This window comes from Caretta caretta, chromosome 9, assembly GCF_965140235.1.
Source record: "Caretta caretta isolate rCarCar2 chromosome 9, rCarCar1.hap1, whole genome shotgun sequence".
NCBI lineage: Eukaryota > Metazoa > Chordata > Testudines > Cheloniidae > Caretta > Caretta caretta.
Window position 1 is genome coordinate 64,321,840 of NC_134214.1, and position 20,589 is coordinate 64,342,428.

A 20,589-nucleotide genomic window follows, 5' to 3' on the forward strand; every position below is an offset into this window, starting at 1 on the left:
CAGCGTTAAGAGGATCTAGCATGTTACTGACTGACCTTGCTGCCATTCCGTCATGCTCTCGCGGGGTTGGCTGAGAGGTCGAGATCCCGCCCTGCACGGGCCGCGTCGGGAGGGGGGGAAGGCGCGCCGCTGCCATGGTAACGGCAGACGCTGGAGACCGCCAGGTACCGAGACTGGGGAGCGAGGCGCCGGCACCCCGGGCGGGGGGAGTCGGGGAGTGGGAGGGACCCCGGGGGATTGGGGCGGGGAGCGCGGGGGGCCAGGGGTTCCCCCCGGGAAGGGGACGGGGACTCGCGGGAGGGACCGGAGCGGGGGGGTGGAGGGCCTGGGGGTGACGGAGGAGGGGCCAAGACCCAGGGGAGGCCTTGAGGCGGGAGCTGGGGAGAGGAGGGGGAAAGACGCGGGGCAGGCACGTTGCGAAGGCGTCGGGAGGTGGGACAGAGACCGGGATCGGGTCGGGCGAAACCCTTGGCGTGCCGAGTAGTACAAGGGGCAGCGGCCACATCGAACCACTTCGGCCCCCGTCGCCGTCTCCGCAGGCTCCTGGCTGCCTTCGGGGGGTTTCCCCCCATGACCCCTGCATTTGGGGCATAAAGTCTCCCCCCCCCCAGCACCACCAGGAGCTGCTCTGTGTGTCGAAGAGTCGAAGGTGTGAGCAGGGGTGAGGTCCATAACCTTTAGCCTGTGGCAGACGGCTCTGAGACCAGGTGCTGTAGCAAAGCTGGAACTATACAGCTCAGATAGTTGACCGCACATGGTTTGAAGTTCTTTGGGAGAAAAAAGAGCAAGATGAGGGTAGTGGGCAGATGCCTGTGCTCAGCCTTGGCCCTGGAGCCAGTGTAAAGAAGGAAATGGGACCTAGTGAGAGCAAAAAGGGGACAATGTCCCTGAGAAAAAGAGGAGAGATACCAAATGCCCAGGCCTATGAGAAATAGAGTAGTCCCAGAATCAGCCAAAGAAAGTGGTCTCTTTTCCACACAACCCCACCATCCACCATACATATTGCCAGGCACCTTTGAAAGAAAAAGAAGCATCTCCGAAGGGGATAGAAAAGTTACTCGGAGGCCTTGTCTGCACTAACATTTTGCTTCAAATTTCCTACTGAAACATTACCACTGTTTCAGCTCTGGCACTGGTAGCAACAGTGCAAGCATAGTTTAGATAGGCAGCCAGACAGTGTGTTAACTCTGTGGCTAAGAATTTCAAAGGTGGCTGCCAATTTTGCTTGCCTCAATTTTCTGGTGCTCAATTTGAGATATCTTAAAGAGTTCTGATTTTCACACAGTGCTGAGTATCCACTCTCTGAAAAACAGGCCCTTTTAAGGTGTCTCAAATTGGGCACCCAAATATTAAAGCACTCAAATCGACTAACCACTTTTGAAAATCTTGTCATAAATTATCTGTACCTTCTCTGTACAGGATTGGATGACACAACAGTTAAAATAAAGTGGCTGGTTTACATGAGAGCTGTGACAATGATGGCAACAACTAGATGTTTCATGAAAAACAGTCTAGTACAGCTATAGCCTTATATCCTAGGAAAAGGACAATTGATGGAAGAAGAACAAAATGATTCTGTTTGATGCCTGTAGAAAGAGTTTAGGATTAGGTCTCACAGGCTGCGTCTACACAAAGGAATGGACCCATAGGTAGGTGATGCAGTGGGATAACACCAGCATAAGAACCATTGGTATTATGCATCAACATTAGTTGTGTTGTTTTGTGTGCCATTTTCCCCCTGTGTCCCAATTAGTGCTGTACTACATTGCTGTAGTTGCATTGCCCTTTGAGTAGCAATCCCACAGTTCCTGGCACAGCTAACTGAAGCAAAAATTTATGGGAGATTTTGAAAGACCTTCTGGGATCCCAAGGGGATTCTGGGAGAAGAGGACAATCATCGTTCACCTCATAAATAGAGCCCTGCAAACCTGTGGCTATTCACAGATGATGTTTTCAGATCACAGATCAGCTGTGGATACAATTTTGAATCCATGCAGGGTTCTACTCATAAGGTTTAGAGTTGGAGGCTTAGAGAATCAGAGAGTTCGGAAAATGCTAAGTATTTCATCTTCCATAAGATAATCTTTAATATTTTTATGTTATTTTTATTGGTTTTAGGAACTATCTAACTTTATTAATACTATCAAGTGATTATATCTCAAAATAATTATACATAAGTAAGAACAACTGAGAATCAAAGTCATCTCCTTATCACAAAAGCCTTCAGCAGATTACATCAAACAGAAGAAACAAACTCACCAACATTCACAGTAAGTTATAAGACCATATAACTTAGCAATTTTCTCACATCAGGAACATCTCTGTAACAGAGGTTGACATCTTCTCTTATACAGAGCTAGCTGAAATTTAACCCCAATTCCGTAAGGTGTTTAGATGCTTCTGTGATCAATATGAAGAAACGGGTTAGGGCATGAGGCTACAACTGGGAACACCCAGGTTCTAGTCTTTGCTCCACCACAGCCTTCCTGCGTGACCTTGGACAAGTTGCTTAGTCTCTCTGTGTCTCAATGCCCCATTTGTAAAATGGGGATAATAGCACTTCCTTAGCTCACAAGTGTTTTGTTAGGATAGCTACATTAAAGAATATGAGGTGTACAGATATATTCCTTTTACCCCTATTGGTTTGTCTGTATCAATCTTATGTCTTATACTTAGATTGTAAGCTCTTTGGGGCAGAGGCTGTCTCTTTGTTCTCTGTTTGTATCGCATGTAGCACAATGTGGTCCTGGCAGGGCCGGTACAACCACTAGGCAAACTAGGCGGTTGCCTAGGGTGCCAAGTGGTTGGGGGTTGCCAAAAGCGCACTCTGGGGAGGCGGTGGAGCAGAGGTGAGCTGGGGCAGGGGAGTGCAGGGAGGGCCACCTGCAGCAAGTAACGGGGGGCGGGGGGCACACAAGAGAACCGCTCCCCGCCCCAGTTCACCTCTGCTCCGCCTCCTCCCCTGAGCATGCCGCCCAGCTGTACTTCTCTCCCTCCCAGGCTTGCGCGCCAAACAGCTGATTGGCACCGCAAGCCTGGGAGGCAAGAGAAGCAGCAGTGTGCTTGGGGAGGAGGCGGAGCAGAGGTGAGCTGGGGCGGGGAGTTGCCGCACGCGGCTCCCCGGGCCGAGGGAGGGGGCGGCGGGGAGCTGCCGCACGGCTCCCCGAGGGGGCAGCAGGGAGCTGCCGCACGGCTCCCCGGGCCGAGGGAGGGGGCAGCGGGGAGCTGCTGCATGGCTCCCCGAGGCCGAGGGAGGGGGCAGTGGGGAGTTGCCGCACGGCTCCCAGGGCCCAGGGAGGGGGCGGCGGGGAGCTGCCGCGTGGGGGGCACCTTCAGGGCAGGGGGGGTGCAGAGCTGCCACAGGGCTGGGGGGGGGGGGCGGACGCAAGGTGGAAGTTTCACCTAGGGCGCGAAACATCCTTGCACGGGCCCTGGGTCCTGGCCCATGAGCGGGGCTTCTTGGAGCCACAATAATAATAAATAATGAGGCAATAGGGGCTAGATAAGTACCTTAGAAAGTTTTCTAACTATCTTGCTTCATAAATAGTAGGATCGGTGTGTGTTTCTGCCCAGAGATGATCACATCTAGAAAACAAACAAAGTGCTTTTGTATTGTTATTTAAAAAAACAAGGAAAAAGTAATTGTTCTTTCTTCAGCTGTTATGTTTGTTTCTGTACACAGGTGAGCAATAGATATGGATCTAGACAGCGTTTCCCAATTCTCTTCTCTGCAAGCTCTCGCTAAACTGCTTGCTGACCCTCAGGAAGAAGACAATGAAGACAATGATCTTGGGGTGAGTACCTGACAAGAAATAAGGAATACTGTAGTCGCATGGGGCCAAATGCAGGTCTGGTAGAAAATGCTGCAACTCCCATGGAAGTCAAAAGTCCAAGGGCCTGATTCTCCTTTCTCGCTGATTTTACGTTGGTGTAACTCATTGACCTCTATGGATTGATTTTAATTTAATGTAAAAAGAGAATCAAACCTAGAAATCTTTTCAGGTGCTAGATTGATTGAAACAGGAGGAAAATTATTGCAAGGTGGCATTCTACGGAGAGGGAAAAGAAGAAATAGTAGGAAAGCTCATGCTCCTGGGAACAGGAGAGAAATTGAATGCTCTAGTCAAAAGGAAATGAAAACTAGCCTCAAACGCAGACTTAGCCCTCCCTTTCCCCACAGTCTGCTATAGATGAAGGCATTTACTCCTAGAGACAAATGGCTTCATAGGAAGGGATAAAAAGATGCAGTGCAACTTGAGAGTAAAGCCTGTGATAATTGGGAGGAGACTCAGTGTACTGATTATGTGTGTCTCTGAAACATTTTAGAGATAACTGATTGTTGGAGGGGATAGAATTGGGAGAGGTGAGTAAGCATTGCAAGATGAAAAATTTGGAAACAATGATTAAGGAAAGAAACATCTTTGCATTCTTTTATCTAGATGACAGTCATGGTGTCTGGAAAGTGTACTCTATGCCCATACTATGTTATTGTCACTGTTGTTGGTATTTTCTGAGTGTGTGTATCAGGGGAGTTATGTGTCTGGCCCTGTTTAGGCCACAGCAGGCTAAGCAACCTACAGTGGTGCAAGGAGTCTTCACAACTCTTTGAAAAGTCTGATAGAATCTTGTACATGTTCTGTTATGGCATAAATAAAAATGACAAATGTCTCAGTCCTCTTTCATGACATCGCATCCACTATGGAGCCAACTGGCTGGCCTTAGAACCTTCTTGTGTAGTAGTCTTCATTTGGGGTTGGATGCAAGTCCCTCAAGATCTACCTTCAATAGCGGGAGGATATGAATCCTCCACACTCCCTAATCATCCCTCAATTCTTCTATATCTGCCTTTGAAAGTTATTATTATGCCTTACTATCTTGTCAGAAAAGAAATCTCGATCATTTGTTTATGTCTTATTAATAAAATGAATAACACTTCTGTGCCAGCAATGGAAAATTGCCCTCAGTGATGCCCATGAAGTCTGTGTCAGTCTTCTTGTATGCTGTGTAGCTGTAGCCATGTTGTCTCCCAGGACATTAGAGAGACAAGGTGAGTGAGGTAATATCTTTTATTGGACCAACTTCAATAAAAGATATTACCTCACCCATTTGTCAATCTTCTTGGTAATTTGGAATATTTGTTTTATTTATTGTCCTCTGCATGTGAAGTGCTTTTATCAAACCAAGAAATTTTTAGAAAACATAGCAATGGTTCACACTGACTGCCTATTAGCATTACAGTGATTCATCATTTAAAATAAATGTTATTGCCTTGCATGATTGCTGGCATTAAAAAGATTCTAAATGCTATGATGGGACTGCATGTAGTACACAAAATTGGTATGCAGCATTGTCATGGCAGGCAAAGTGGGGCAGTTTTCCCAAGTGCCCCATAGGAAAGATCTCTGAGGCCTGGTCTACAGTATGCAGTTATTTCGGAATTAGCCAAGTTACTTCAAAATAAAACTGATTCCGTCCACAAGAACAAACCAATTTTTTTGATTTAAAGGGATCTTTAATCCGATTTCTGTACTCCACCTCAGCAAGTGGAGTAGCGCTAAAATCGAGATTGCAGTTCCAGGTTACAGGTACTGTGGATGCAATTTGACGTTATTGGCCTGCAGGAGCTATCCCAGAATGCTCCCTTGTGACCGCTCTGGACAACACTCTCAACTCCGATGCATTAGCCACGTAGGCAGTAAAAGCCGCAGGAACTTTTGAATTTCCTGTTTGGTCACCATCAGCACAGGTAACCATCAGCACAGTCCACCATCACAGGCGACCATGCAGAGTCCACCATCACAAGAGACCACACAATCCCGGATTCGCAGACAAGCTCCAGCTTGGTCTGAACAGGAGGTACGGGATCTCATCTCATGTTGGGAAGATGAATCTGTTATGGAAGAACTATGTTCCAAAAAAAGAAATGCAAATACGTACATTAAAGTCTCCAGGGCCAATGTGGAAAGAGGTTACTCCACGGACACAGAGCTGTGTTGTAGAAAAATCAAGGAGCTCAGGCAAGCGTACCAAAAAGCCAGGGAGGAGAATGGGCGCTCTGGGTCACAGCTCCATACATGCCGCTTCTACCGTGAGCTGCATGCAGTTATGGGGGATGACGCCACCACTACCCCACCACTGTCCATGGACACCTGCAAGGGGGGAGTAGCACGGAGTGAGGAGGATGAGTTTTTGGAGGATGAAGAGGAGGAGGACGAGGACAGTGCACAGGCAGCAAGTGGGGAATCCATTTTCCCTCCTAGCCAGGAACTATTCTTAACACTGGAGCCAATAGTCTCCCCCCACTCCCAAGGCATGCTCCCAGACCATGACCCTGGAGAAGGCACTTCTGGTGAGTGAGAGCTTGATCAGAGCCACACGGTGGGGGGGTGGGGGAAACCCAGCCATGCTGGGCTGTTCGCGTTTAGTTTAAAGGGCTCATCCCTGCTCAGAGCCTCATCAAAGCCACGCGGTGGGTGTGGGGTGGAGGGGACGGTGTTGTGTGAAGCGATCATCCCAGACAGCCCACAGGCCCTCCTTTTATATGGCAAATCCACCAGGCATTGCTTGCTATGGGAAAGGGGGCCCTGCCGTTTGAAAGCATTGAAATGAATGCGGAAGAAGCAGAAGCCCGCGGGCCCCCAGGGCTTACCATGGGTGCATGAAAGCTGAATTCTGTTGCCTGGCCGCATATGATGGCTTACTCACACCAAAGTGGCAGGCACTTCAGTATAAGAGGCAAAATGCGACTTTGTACAGAAAGAACATGTGCTATGTACTATGAAGTGCCTGTTTCACTGAGAAAGAGTGTCCCCTTTGTTCTCTAAAATGTATCTTTTAAAATACTACCCTCCCTTTTTCTCCTCCTGCAGCAGGTGTAAATGTTTCAGCATGGCCCCTATCTACTCCATCCCAGAGGCTGGCCCAGATTAGAAGGCAGAAAAAACGAACTTGGGACGACATGTTTGCTGAGCTCATGCAGTCCTCCCGCACTGATAGGGCCCAGCTGAATGCATGGAGGCAAACAATTGCAGAGTCGCGTAAAGCGTTACATGAATACGAAGAGAGGAGGGACGTGCACGCTGAGAGCAGGCAGGATGCTATGGTCAAGCTCATGGCGGAGCAAACTGACATGCTCAGCTGTATGGTGGATCTAATGCGGGAAAGGCAGCAAGACCACAGACTGCCACTGCAGCCCCTGTATAACCACCCTCCCTCCTCCCCAAGTTTCATAGCCTCCTCACCCAGACGCCCAAGAACACAGGGGGCGGGAGGCTACGCGGACTCACACAGTCAACCCCAGAGGATTGCACAAGCAGCAGAAAGCTGGCATATCCTAAATTTTGATTTGGTTTCTGGACTTGTCCTTCCCTCCTCCTCCACCCCCTTAACCCAATACCCGCCCTCCCCTGTCTAGCTTCTGATTTCTCTCAATGTTTTGTGCAACAAATAATAAAGAATGGTTTTTAAACAATTGTGACTTTATTTCCTTTCATATATATAGGAAGCGGGTAACTTTAAGAGAAACAAACACAACTCTCACACTGTACCCTAGCCAGTCATGGAATTGGCTTTCAAAGCTTGTCTGATGTGCAGCGCACTCTGCTGTGCTTTTCTAATCGCCCTGTTGTCTGGCTGTGCGAAACTGACCACCAGGCGAGTTGCCTCAACCTCCCACCCCGCCATAAATGTCTCCCCCTTACTCTCACAGATATTGTGGAGCACACAACAAGCAGCAATTACAATTGGAATATTGGTTGTGCTGAGATCTAACCGAGTCAGTAAACTGCGCCAGCGTGCTTTCAAACGTCCAAATGCACATTCTACCACCATTCTGCACTTGCTCAGCCTATAGTTGAACTGCTCCTTACTACTGTCCAGGGTGCCTGTGTACGGCTTCATGAGCCATGGCATTAAGGGGTAAGCAGGGTCCGCAAGGAAAACTATAGGCATTTCAACATCCCCAACAGTAATTTTCTGGTCTGGGAAGTAAGTTCCTTCCTGCAGCTGTTCAAACAGACCAGAGTTCCTGAAGATGTGAGCATCATGCACCTTTCCCCCATCCCACGTTGATGTCGATGAAATGTCCCTTGTGATCCACCAGTGCTTGCAGCACCATGGAAAAGTACCCCTTGCGGTTTATGAACTGGCTGCCCCGGTGTTCCAGGGCCAAGATAGGGATATGCATTCTGTCTGTTGCCCCACCACAGTTAAGGAACCCCAGCCATCCACAATGGTCTGCACATTTCCCAAAGTCACTACCCTTGATAGCAGCTGGTCAATGATTGCATTGGCTACTTGCAGCACAGCAGCCCCCACAGTAGATTTGCCCACTCCAAACTGATTCCCGACTGACCGGTAGCTGTCGGGCGTTGCAAGCTTCCACAGGGCTATGGCCACTGGCTTATAAACTGTGAGGGCTGCTCTCATTTTGGTGCCTTTGCACTTCAGGGCAGGGGACAGCAAATCACAAAGTTCCATGAAAGTGGCCCCACGCATACGAAAGTTTCTCAGCCACTGGGAATCATCCCATACCTGCAACACTATGCAGTCCCACCAGTCTGTGCTTGTTTCCCAGGCCCAGAATCGGCGTTCCATGGCATGAACCTGGCCCAACACCACCACGATTTCCCAATTGCCACATGCCGTGCTTCTAGGAATGTCTGTGTCCAAGTCCTCATCATTAACGTAATCGCACTGTCGTCGCTTCCTCACCCGGTTTTGCAGGTATTGCACATACTGCTGGATAATGTGCGAGGTATTTACAATGGTCAAAACTGCAGCGGAGATCTGAGCGGGCTCCATGGCTATGGAGCCTGCATGGATAATCATGGAAAAAGGATGCGAAACGTAGGAGAGCAGAGTGGCAGTGGAAGAGGTGCTGTTCGGTTCACGGTAGCTGAAAAAAGGTGGGAAATGGTTGTCTTCTGTTGCTTTCACGGAGGCTGGAGCCCAGGACAGACAACATGGAGAAGCTCGGAAGCGCGGCAATAGTGGGAGAGCAGAGTTGGCAGCGGAAGCTGTGCTGCTCGGTTCACGATGTCCAAGCAGAGTTGGCAGCGGAAGCGTTCAATGAGAAAGAGTAGATAGTAGAGATTACATAGGAAGATGAGAGGAAATGAGAGATGGATTTATAGTAGCAGGAGAGCAGCGGTGCACCGTCTGCTGAAAGCAGTATGGCGTCTGCACGCCAAAAAGGCGCAAAACGATTGTCTGTCGTAACTTTCACGAAGGGAGGAGCAACTGATGACACACACCCAGAAACACCCAAGAGAATGTTTTTGCCCCATCATGCACTGGGAGCTTAACCCAGAATTCCAAAGGGTAGTGGGGATTGCCGGAACTGTGTGATAGCTACCCACAGTGCACCGCTCCGACATTCAATGCTAGCCTTGGTACTGTGGACGCACTCTGCCGAATTCACACGCTTTAGTGGGGACACAGAAGACCGAATGTATAAAATCGCTTCCGAAAATTCAAATAGAATAATTTCGAAATAATTTTGTACTGTAGACGTACCGTTAGATGCTAGCACATGTGGCTATAAAGCCATAGTTATGGGGTTCTTGTTTAAATGTAGCACATCAAGGCCATGGTCTCATTGGTGAGAATGAGGTGGGAATTGTTACATAGTGGTTAGAGCAAAGACTGTGACACAAGACTTTTCAGTATTGCCATTGATTTGGACAAATAATTTAACTTTTCTGTGCCTCATTTTCTCCATCTCTAAAGTGGGGATGATAATAATGCTTATAGGGAAGTTGTGAAAATGTAATTAAAGTTTGTAAAAGCATTCTGATATAGATAGCTATTGTTGATATCCTTTGATGAACAGTGCTCTGTAAATACAAAGTATTATTGCTATTAATTGTTTATTATTATTACTGAGGTGGGCTATGAGAACATTCATTTCAGTTGTATTTGGCTTTTTTTAGTCACATTCTTTTACTGTTAGCGCCGTGGGTCCTGGGAATATCGGACCAGCAAAGAAAGCAGAGCCTACAGGTAAGTTGAGTTGTAATAGAATGGTGTCAGCAAAGACAGGGATCCACCATTACACTACCACAATAAAATAGCTGTAATAGCAGCTGCCTCTGACATAGCTCGTCTCAGCTATGACTGAGGGCGGTTGCTTTCAGAGCTGGCCCACAACATTTTGGCACCTGAGGCAGGGAGCTCAAATGCCGCCCCCCAATACTCCCTCACTTGGGCCAAAACTTTGAAAGGTCTCAATTCTGCCTTCTTCCTGTTCTACTCCTCTCATGGTACTGCTCTGCTACCTACCCCAATAAAGGAGAACCAACAACTTAAAATGCCTTGTTCAAAAATTTTAAGTAACACTTAACTTTCAAATGCCTGAACAGCAAATGTAACTTTTCTTGTCTGCATAGTAAACACTGGCATTTTTATCTGTTTGAATAATCAAAGCGGTGCTTTCCGTGCCTTCTTGGTTGCAAAGATTTGAATTGCTTCCTGCTGAAGGTCCACAGTCTGGGCCAGCTCATGCTCTACTGAGGTGGTTGCAAGCCCGACCAGCCTCTCCTGTGTCACTGTGGACCGTAGATGTGTTTTTATTAACTTCAGCTTGGAGAAGCTGCGTTCTCCACTGGCAACGGTTATAGGAAGTGTTAGAAGTATGCGCAGAGCAACAAAAGCATTTGGAAAGAGGGTGGTCATCTTATTTGTGCACATATATTCCAGAACAGCATTTGGAGCATTTGGCATGGTACTCAGTTTATCCACCCAATAAGGAGGAGAAGCTACTACCCCACCATGAAACCATAGACATCTTCCTCAACCCCCCCCCCCCCCAGCAAAAGTCACACAAACCTATTTAGGAAAAAGCTTGAGAGAAGAACTGAGCCTTAACTCTGTGCCCTGAAGATCAACAAACTCAAACTGTGCCAGAGCAAGGGGAAAGGAAATTCCTCATTCACGGTACCCCTCATAGAACGTACTGCCTCCAGTCCTCAGTTGGGAAATTGGAAATTGCAGCACAAGTGGTGACAACTCCACTGGTCACATGTAAAGAGAGAGGCAGGCTCTCAGACAACTGGAACCTAAGTCCTCTAGGGTCTTATGCATTAATGTCAACACCTTGAATTACATCCAGAAAAAAAAAAAAAAAAGAAAGTCAGTGTAGTCTTTGCAGAATGGGTGTAGTATCCTTCCTGCTGCTAAAACTATCAGACAGTTGAGCAGCTGCATTATCCACCAGCTGTACCATTTGCATAGTCTTCAAGAGTGGCCCAATAGTAGTGACAGGTTTCAGAGTGGTAGCCGTGTTAGTCTGTATCAGCAAAAACAATGAGGAGTACTTGTGGTACCTTAGAGACTAACAAATGTATTTGGGCATAAGCTTTTGTGGGCTAAAACCCACTTCATCTGATGCATGGAGTGGAAAATACAGTAGGCAATTATATATATATACAGTATATGAAAAAATGGGAGTTGCCTTACTAAGAGTGGGTCAGTTCTAACAAGATAATTCAATTAAAGTGGAAGTGGGCTATTATCAACAGGAGGAAAAATCACTTTTGTAGTGGTAATCAAGGTGGGCCATTTCAAACAGTTGACAAGAAGGTGTAAGTAACAGTAGGGGGGAAATTAGCATGGGGAAATAAGTTTTTAGGTTTTTTTCATGTAGTGTGTATATATCTCTGCCTACTGCATTTTCCACTCCATGCATCAGATGAAGTGGGTTTTAGCCCAGGAAAGCTTATGCCCAAATACATTTGTTAGACTCTAACGTGCCGCAAGTACTCCTCGTTGTTTTTGCCAATAGCAGTGAGTCATTCCAGACGTCACAATGACATGGAGAACTGCAGTGAGAGCTGTGTCTAAAAGAAACAGTCTCAAATATAACAAAGATGCTTTTAAATACTGTTTCTGCTTAGGAATCCAGAAACAATCAGGGAGCCAAAAGAACCCCAACCTATATACTGGATGAAGGGAAGACACGTCCCCTCAATAATAGGGGTAGATACCATCCCTGCCATATTCCCTATTTGCTTTTTCCCAGTGTACATCATCACCTTTGTTTTGCATATCCCCAAGGATTTATGAAAAGGACTGTGATATATTGTGCTGTTTATAAATGAGAGGAGAAAGGGGATCCCTTTACAAATCATTTCTGTTCACTTAAAATCCTATTTGGAGAAGTCTCAGTATCCTGTAATCCCTTTAGATTTCACCCATCCCAATTTGAGGAATGCCTGATGTTTTGTGACATGGAGCAGAATGTTCCCTGACTTGTTCCACACACAGGGTGGGCAAAAGAGAGTAAAATTTATGGAAATAAAAAATCGCCTCTTTTTCTAAATCTCCACTTAGATTGTGGCTAGGTAGATCCTAGGGAGACTAGGAATACCGTGAAATATCTTTTATCAGACAACCACACCATGGTTAAACACAGCAACCCTAGAAAGACAGACCTATCCTAGAAACTGACAGTATCAAATTCTCGCTTTCATCCCCTCTCCTAGTCACCCTTGATGTGAAGTCTGGAAATAGTAAAGATATCTGGAATACAGAGGAGGTGCCAGAAGGATCAGAGTTTGATGATATCTGGGATCCAAGGGAACAGCCAGAGTAAGTGTAACAGAGCTAAAACTGTGTGCATGGGTTTTGTGTAGCTGAAATACAAGCATGTTCTGCATAGCATATATATTGTGTTTACAACAAAACACACACTACTGAAAAGCTTGTGTCATGGAAGGGCAGAAGGGATGTACACTAGGGGGACGTTTCACTGCAATGTAAGCCCAGGGTTAGTGGGACTTGAGTCAGCTGACCCATGTTAGGGAACCTTGGGCTTTGAGGATCTACACTGTGTTTTACCCCTACGTTAAGTCTTTTCCAAGTGACGCGTGAACCTTGGGCTCTGGCATCCACATTGCAGTGCACAGACCCAAGTCAAAGTAACCATATCCCAGGGTCCCTAATGCCCCCAACTCCCGCAGCTCTAGAACTGTGGTGCGGTGTGGGAAAACTTTACTGCCCACCCTGCACATTACTAGGAAGCAGCTTGCTTTGCAAAAGGCTGGATCGGTTTGCTCTCCATTGCAAACCCAGGAGACTCTCTGATAGTATGCTTGCAGATCGGTGATCAGAACAGAATGGGTTAATGCTAACCTGAGCTGCTGCTATTTGCAAAATGGGGATGGCTTCTGTTTTCAGTAGAGTGGATTGTAAACTGTTGGAAATTGTCCCATGGAGTTGTGGGATACTGACTCCCATGACCCGAGTCAAGTAGGGTTGTGTCAACACTGCAAACCACTAGGGCTTGGACCTTGGGTCTTGGCTTAACTCAAGCTTGGACCCTTCAACCCTGCAGGGTCCTGGGACCCTGGGTCTGAGCCCTAGATTAGCACAATTGCAGTGTAGATGCACGGTAGATATATCCTGATGGGCTTTGCCTCCAAAGCAGCAACAATTAAAAAGTGACTTTAATCTCTTCTGTGGAGGAGACCTTCTAATCTCATTACTGAAATTTGGAGTCTGTTATCCCTGTTATAAGATTATTCCCAGTGTCAGATGCTTGTGTAAAGTAGGATTAGGAGGGAAAGGAGGCCAGTGCCAAAATTTATTAGCCTTCATACATGCCAAGTTTGTATACAACATTACTGAATTTACCTGCTGCTTTTATGACAGTAAGTGAGAGTTCCATTCTTTTGATAATGCTGTACTGTATGGGGGGCTTTGGATTTATATTTATATTGCAGGGAATTAAGTGCTTTAGAGGCAAATACCTGCTGTTGGAGCAGTATTTTACAGGCAATGTTACTTTTCTAATGGATGGCATTCAGTCAGAGATGGATTGTAAGAGGACAGCCTAAAAATACTAATAGACTTCTTCCTTCCCCACCTCAAATAAAGCATTCTTAAGTAGATGCTGTCATGTAGTTTAGGTTGGAAAGTGCTCTGAAGTGCTCTGGAAGATTCTCCGGCTCCAAGGGGTCAACTAATCCAAAAGGCAGCCTTTACATTTATTATCACAAAATATTGCACCTCTGAGGGCCAGATTCTCCATTGGTGTAAATTGGAGTAGTTTCATTGAAGTCAACAGAGCTACACAGTGTATACCTGATTGAAGATCTGGCCCAGAATTTCCACTTTTCTCTGTGCATAAATACAATTAGCCACTCAGTTGCCTGATCTAAAAACTAGGCTGATTTTTCCCCTTTAAAATTAGACCTTAAAAATGAACATTTTTGACAGTCCCCTGTTTAGCCTCCGCTTATGCATCCACATACATTTGTGCACACATTTTTATTTAAAACTATGACTTCTATTGTCCTGTCGAAGTAAGGTAAATTTGTCCGATGCTGATATGAACCAAACTCTCTGGACTCATTCAGTCTCTACTGAAGGAGGTATATCTTTTCTTTGGCCCTGAGCAATTATGTACTGTGTAGCACAAATAAAATGAGAGTATAAATCTTCGTAATAGTTCATCAAATTAATGCATGGAAAAAGCCTTGAAAGATAAATCTAGAGCTGTTATTAGATAGATTTTACACTGACTGAGAGACTAGAATTGTGTTACATGCATGCATGACCACTGGAGATGAAAAAACAGCTTCTTTCCATACAACCTTTCAACAGTCTGGAGAAATTGCTCTATTTATTTTGCTCAATTTACTAAGAGTGTTACATGTTCTAAATACAATCTTCAGTTGTGTTTCCTCATTCATTAAAGACCAACAGAAAGAGAACATAGAATTCCAGATTTTGCTGCATTCTGAATTAGACAGACTGATTTGGAGAGAAAAAAATCAATGTATGTAAAATGGAATATCATTAAAATTAGCAGAGAAAGCTATATTATTTTTGGGCTCCAGGAGCCAAATGATGGACAGAAAATTGTTTGCAACTTAATTACTTGACTGCATCCTTTTAAAATTTTTCCACAGGGGGCTATCTAGGAGATCTAGGAGATAAATATCACATCCACATGGTTCAGTTTCCACCCCCAGTGTCTTATTCCCTGGTCCTGCAAAGGTTGATTGTGCTGTGGAGGCAGCATGCCCAGCATCTGGTGACAAGTGAAGGGTGACTCATTGTTCATCATGAGCCCTCCAGCCAACTATGAGAGACAGTGATAGTTATGAATAGAGTCCCAAGCCAGGTGTCCCTTTGAAGGGCATGTAAAATGGAGAATCTCAAGAGTGCCAGCAGAGATAAAAGGACCTATATTCCCAGAAGAAACAATATTATACTCTTCTTCTCCTGCCCTCCCTTAACATGGAGATTCATACAGGGTTTGATGACCAGTTTTGTCTCTGCTAGGTATGAGATTTTATTCAAGCAACAGGTGGGAGCGGAGGACATCTTCCTGGGGATGAGCAGAAAGGACCCTTCCACAGCCTGTTGCGAGGACATGCTGGTGAGCATGAACCACAGCTCCAGTCCCTTCTCCTTCCCCTTTCCTCACTGTCTCCTTCAATGTAGCACATACCTACACAGCAGCTCTATTACTGTCTTTGGACCTATGCAGGATCTGCTAAGTAGCTTTCAGTGAATCTGCCATTGCCACTGCCCTGAGTATCATGCAGCTCCTTGAGAGCTGGATATATTCCGAAAATACACAACCTGCCCAGTTCTATGGGCCAGGTTCAGACCTGGTGTAAGTGGATGCAGGTCCAACTGGATGTTACACCCACTTACCTATAACCCCGTGTGGTTGGGGGTTTTTTTACACTTGCATAAACTCATTGAAGTGATAGTGCAGTTAAAGAATAGACTGTGTCACAGCCAAGTCGTGGGTGGCCAGACCTATTAGAACCAGAGTCCACAGTCATGAGACAGGAATCAGCTGCATCAGGATACCAGGAGGTCAGAAGCAGGATACAAACTGGAGATCAGCAACCACAAGTCAGATGCCAAGAGTCTCAAGCCAGGTTAGAATGTTAGAGGAGCAGGAGCAGGATGGAACCCATTTGTTCAAACAACTTCCCGTTCCTGCTGCTTGCTTAAATAGGACCAGTGGGCCAATCAGCTGCTCTGGGACTCCACCAGTCAGTGCTCAGGGGCAGAGCCTCATACTAGGGCTGGACTTCATGTGGCCCAGGTAAGCTGCTGTTAGCAGGCTACCAGTGGGAGGGTTGAGTGTGGCTGCTCCAATGAACCCTATGGGCCTGGGTTTGAGAACTGTGGGTCATGACACTGTGTGAAGTAGTGGAACATTACAACATTGTGACAGCCCTCAAAGTCACAGGTATCTGAACCTCTCACCTTACTATATATGATCAGTGACCTCCTTCATCTGCAACATTCATGTGTATTTTATTCTAGTTGGTATAAGGTGCTCCAGGCCTTTACCAGAGCAGGGGCTTTCAGTGACTGCAAAATATCTTTCACGTAGGCTTTCAACTTCGGATTTGTGTAGAGGGTAGTGGTATCTGCAGACTTCATGAAACCATTGAAAGAAATTATTACTACTTCATCTTTCTTCTGATAGAAATCACCTCTGCTAAATGCTGGCCCTGATCATCTGTAGACCATAGTACTGCAAAGCTCATCCCCGCTTCCAGTGCATCTCTAGATTCCCCCTGCCATTACCTCTCCCACACTTCTGTCTTACTTGTACCTGTCCTTTCAGATTAAAATCAAACTGCCAGATACAAGGTCCTCGGACATTACACTTGACATCCAGGACAAGATTCTTGACCTTCGAACCCCAAAAAAGTAAGTGAAGCAGAATTGTTATAAGTTTTCTCTGTAATGGAATTTAACAAAGGCTTTAGGGGAATGCTCAGCAGCATGCAAAGGTGATGATGCAGATGTGATTATTTAATTGCAAGGAAAAATACAGATAGATGGAAACCCAGCCATTATTAATTTGTTAGATTAATAGTGGGCTGGGTTTGGGGCCCCTAAGACTAACATCTCTGGAAACCTCTATAATCCTTCTCTGACAAGGATAGCCTTAAAACAGCAAACCCTATGGGCCAAAATTGTAGTCTACAAAATTGGGCCTACAGTTCTGAATGCCTACTTGGTTATTTGGCCACAAATGCCAAGTGTACATGCATACAGCTGTTCACACACAAAGATGGAGGACCATCTGCAAGTTGATCCAAGAGGTGTGATCTGGATTAAGGCCAGAGGAAAGTTGTCCCTAATAGGCTAACTATATAATACCACATGAAGGGCCAGCTTCATATCCTTCCAAAACCATTTTAAGCTCCGCATAACCTTTTATATACAGAGATCAGATGTTTTCCCTATCTTCCACCAACACAAAAGTGTTTTGGGTATCCATGATTAGCAGGTTGAACATATACGCACAGCTCATATTCTTCCCATATTGAAAAGATCCAAACAGCCCCAATGTTTATTTTTAAGTTGATGCACAAATACACAGAGCTTCAAAGCACATATTTTGATAAATACTAAAGAAAAATTTTATTTTAAATATTAAAAAAAATAGGAATTGCCACATGGGAAACAAAAGTCCATAGGGCCTTCTGAGCACTGTTCAGACCCACTGAAGCCAATACAGTTATACCAGGCATGAATTTGACCAAAAGACCTGTGAATACTGGAAGGTCACACTAAATGTGGCCACCAAATTTTCCCTTCTGAAATGCAACACTAGTCTTTGGAAGTGATGCCAGTCAAAAAGCAGGAGAAATGCATATTAAGCCAGCAGCCACTGGCTAGGCAAAAACCCCTAGTTGGCAAAATCAGACATCTAAGAATAACACTGCAGCTGTAGGGAAACCTCAACATGCTGTTTCTCTTGTGATCCAGTTTCATTAGTGAGTCAGGGATTTGCCATATCTTCTTTGCTTCGAGACATTGCAAGTCCTGAATCCAGCAAATGAAGAGATTCTCAGTAAATCTAAAGGCTGTATAGGGCACTATCTGAGCTAGTGTTGATTTCCCAAGTATAGATGCAATTCCTTGCACTATGAAAGAAAGTAAGATTTTCAGTCTTATATCTTCGAATGCATCCAGTAAATGCTGGACACAGCTGAAGTTGAGGAGCACAAAGGAACTGTGTGCAGCTTTCTGGTCCTGGGGCTGGTTCTGTGTCAGTCCACTGTAAAGCTGCTTTAGGCTGCTCTGAACTATGCCAGCTCCCAGTGGCCCATTCCAGCAGCCAGGGCACAGGGAATTGGGACTATACCCCTCTCCCAGCAACCCCTACTACAGCAGAGGGCCTGGAGGGGCATGATGTAGAACCACATAGCTTAGTGCCTTGTTTAGAGTAGCCATGAGACTTCGCTGACTCTATGTAGTCAAGGATTCCCCCATGCTTGAAGTAATCCTTGGCTAGCCAGATCCCTTGGGATCACGGCCTCTTGTGTCATTGGAGTGGCCAAACTTTTAATCAGGATGCTCCTATTATTTTTTCTTCATTGGGGAAGCTAGGTTACTGCTCCCTGAGCTACATTTTCTTCAAACACATGTTCAGACTGTATGCATTATTCAGATTTTTACCACTGTGACAGCCTGTGGATGTGAGTCATTCTCACTCTGCATCTAAAATGCACCACTATGCAGCAGCAAGAGCTGTGAGAGGCCCGACAATCTATTACTGGAAATCTTTGTCAGAGCACAAAGCCAAGAGCGTGTTAAGAGAGAACCAGATTTGGAATAATTCGAGGGCCCAGTGGGGCAGAGCCCCAGTAGTTCAGTGAGTCCCACCACCTCACACTAAATTAACATGGCCCATCACATTCTGGTTTCTAAATAGCAAACACTAGCCTGGCACTAGTAATTTGCATTCCCTTCTCTAGTGCCTACTTAGGGCTGAGGCTGAAAAATCCCATTTCCTGTTTTCTAGGAAGCTGCTACTGCATCTCCCCCACCCTGTGGACAGCAAGAATGGCAAAGCTTGTTTCATCTCAGAAAAGGAGACCCTGGAAGTCACCTTGAGGATGAAAAGAGAGTTTGACTTCATCAACTTTGCCTAAGGGAAAATGGGGAACGTTTTCAAACAGTGATCTATATGGCTACCTGTTTGATAGCCAAACATTGGCCTATTCCCCTTGGGAATGGTTCAGGAAGGATAGATCCTTCCACTGCAGCTCCTGGTTGTGCAGTTAGGCAGTGTAATGAACCACCCCATTTGTCTGTTGGAGGTGAATAGCAATCAGAGGTGTCTCTGAGCAAGTATAGGATAGTATTTCTATCTCTGTGCAATTCTATCTCTGAGCTTGGGATCCCAGCCTTACCATATAAATTCTCAGAACCTCTGAATTTTCTCTGAACTCATCTTGGTATGTGAGTGTGACCCAGAACACCAGCTGTAATGGCCAATGGAACGGGACTGCGAGACACCATTTCTGCCTCCTAGATAAAATCCTGCTGAGTTCATGGATGGAGATGATTCCATCTTTAGCCTCTCATGGAACTCTAGTGTTTGTTGTACGGGTTTCCCAGGTTAAGCTTGATCTTCCCCTGTTAGATAGCACTCATCATTCCATATCTCAGGAAGGAGATGCCTGTGAGTATGTGTTTTGGAATAGAAGCCATGGATCTGATCCAAAACTCATTGAAGTCAATGGAAACACACCTAATGACTTCACTGAGCTTTGGATTAGGCCTTAGATAGTGGTGCATCACTTGGTCCAGAGGGCAGGACCTAGACCAGACATATGTATTTGGTTTGAATTAGTTGTCACTGGGTTGCTGCTGTTAATGTGATGCTGTAGTCTACACGCCATGAATAATTAAAATGTTACTCCTATCTAACTAAAATGCTTGCATTGACACCTTTTTGGGGAGATCAGGCCCTAAAACCGAAACATATAATGACTGGGGAAAAATGGGACAAATTTACTCGGTCAGTTTGGTTTCCAAATCTTGTAAAGAGCCATCATACCGAGGTTCAGTTTTAATTTACAGATAGGTTGATTCATTATAACAATGTGCATATTTGTAAAGCACCATTACAGTTAAAAATAGGAATGTAAGTGTGGAAACAGGGTTAAAGGATTTAAATATAGGCCTCTTAGTTGTAAGAAACAGAGCAACTGTCATGCTAAGTCTTAGCCTAATATTGCGGGACCTGTAGAAGCAGGGCTCACGTCAGAAGCGGGTGGGAAGACAGCAGAGTAGAGTCAGCGTGACCCCGCCTTGAGATAGCGATGTTTTGAGAACAGAAGTGAGAAAATACAGAAATGGGCAGGACATAACATAAACAAACTGCAGATGTTTTTAATTAATGCATGCCACTAAAATGTATAAATTCTTGTGTGATATTGCTTGTACTTTGAAGAAACTGAGGCAGAGATGCCTCTGTCAGCTGTATTCTTCCCTTGCAATTGCTCAAATAAAGCTGTCTCTGATTTTGTTGCTTCTAAGCTGAGAGTGGAGTTTGTTTTCTTTCACATAAGTAATTTCAATAAACAGATTTGAAACATGCATAAAGATATAAAAAATATTTAGGAGAGTCATGCAGTTGGCGTTAATGCATTTAAATTGGGAGTATTTTGATGAGAGAGGGACTTAAAATACTCCACCGGGTAAGATACAGTATACTTTCTATGTCCCAGATTTAGAAGGCCTCTTCATAGCATCTGTTCCAAATAGGAAAACAGGCCAATCTGCAGTATTTAAATATATATTTTCATGTAT

At 45.4% G+C, this 20,589-nt stretch overlaps 2 protein-coding genes across 3 annotated transcripts; both read left to right on the plus strand.

Moving 5' to 3' along the window:
• The first annotated feature begins 20 nt into the window (after window positions 1-20).
• DNAAF6 (dynein axonemal assembly factor 6) lies at window positions 21-20,315 on the plus strand. Of its 2 annotated transcripts, none has more exons than XM_048865479.2 (8): window positions 21-164; window positions 2,119-2,270; window positions 3,683-3,794; window positions 9,933-10,002; window positions 12,483-12,588; window positions 15,289-15,385; window positions 16,601-16,686; window positions 18,794-20,315. In XM_048865479.2, exons 3-8 carry the CDS (start codon window positions 3,696-3,698, stop codon window positions 18,921-18,923), a joined length of 588 nt encoding a protein of 195 aa, XP_048721436.1. In that variant the 5' UTR covers window positions 21-164; window positions 2,119-2,270; window positions 3,683-3,695; the 3' UTR covers window positions 18,924-20,315. The 2 variants fall into 2 exon arrangements, with proteins under 2 accessions (XP_048721436.1, XP_048721437.1); XM_048865480.2 differs by lacking the exon at window positions 21-164 and adding an exon at window positions 1,457-1,649.
• On the plus strand, window positions 3,802-9,926 carry LOC125643196 (uncharacterized). Its single transcript, XM_048865478.2, has 2 exons — window positions 3,802-6,349; window positions 6,870-9,926. Exons 1-2 carry the CDS (start codon window positions 5,782-5,784, stop codon window positions 7,412-7,414), a joined length of 1,113 nt encoding a protein of 370 aa, XP_048721435.2. The 5' UTR covers window positions 3,802-5,781; the 3' UTR covers window positions 7,415-9,926.
• Window positions 20,316-20,589: the final 274 nt, after the last annotated feature.

Excerpts from the sequence above, each read along its gene's own strand:
- DNAAF6 (XM_048865479.2), top strand. The coding sequence starts at position 3,696 with ATGGATCTAGACAGCGTTTCCCAATTCTCTTCTCTGCAAGCTCTCGCT. Across the intron at positions 3,795-9,932 it reads ATGAAGACAATGATCTTGGG|TCACATTCTTTTACTGTTAG; the intron begins GTGAGTACCTGA and ends GGCTTTTTTTAG. Across the intron at positions 15,386-16,600 it reads CCTGTTGCGAGGACATGCTG|ATTAAAATCAAACTGCCAGA; the intron begins GTGAGCATGAAC and ends CTGTCCTTTCAG.
- LOC125643196 (XM_048865478.2), top strand. The coding sequence starts at position 5,782 with ATGCAGAGTCCACCATCACAAGAGACCACACAATCCCGGATTCGCAGA. Across the intron at positions 6,350-6,869 it reads CCCTGGAGAAGGCACTTCTG|CAGGTGTAAATGTTTCAGCA; the intron begins GTGAGTGAGAGC and ends CTCCTCCTGCAG.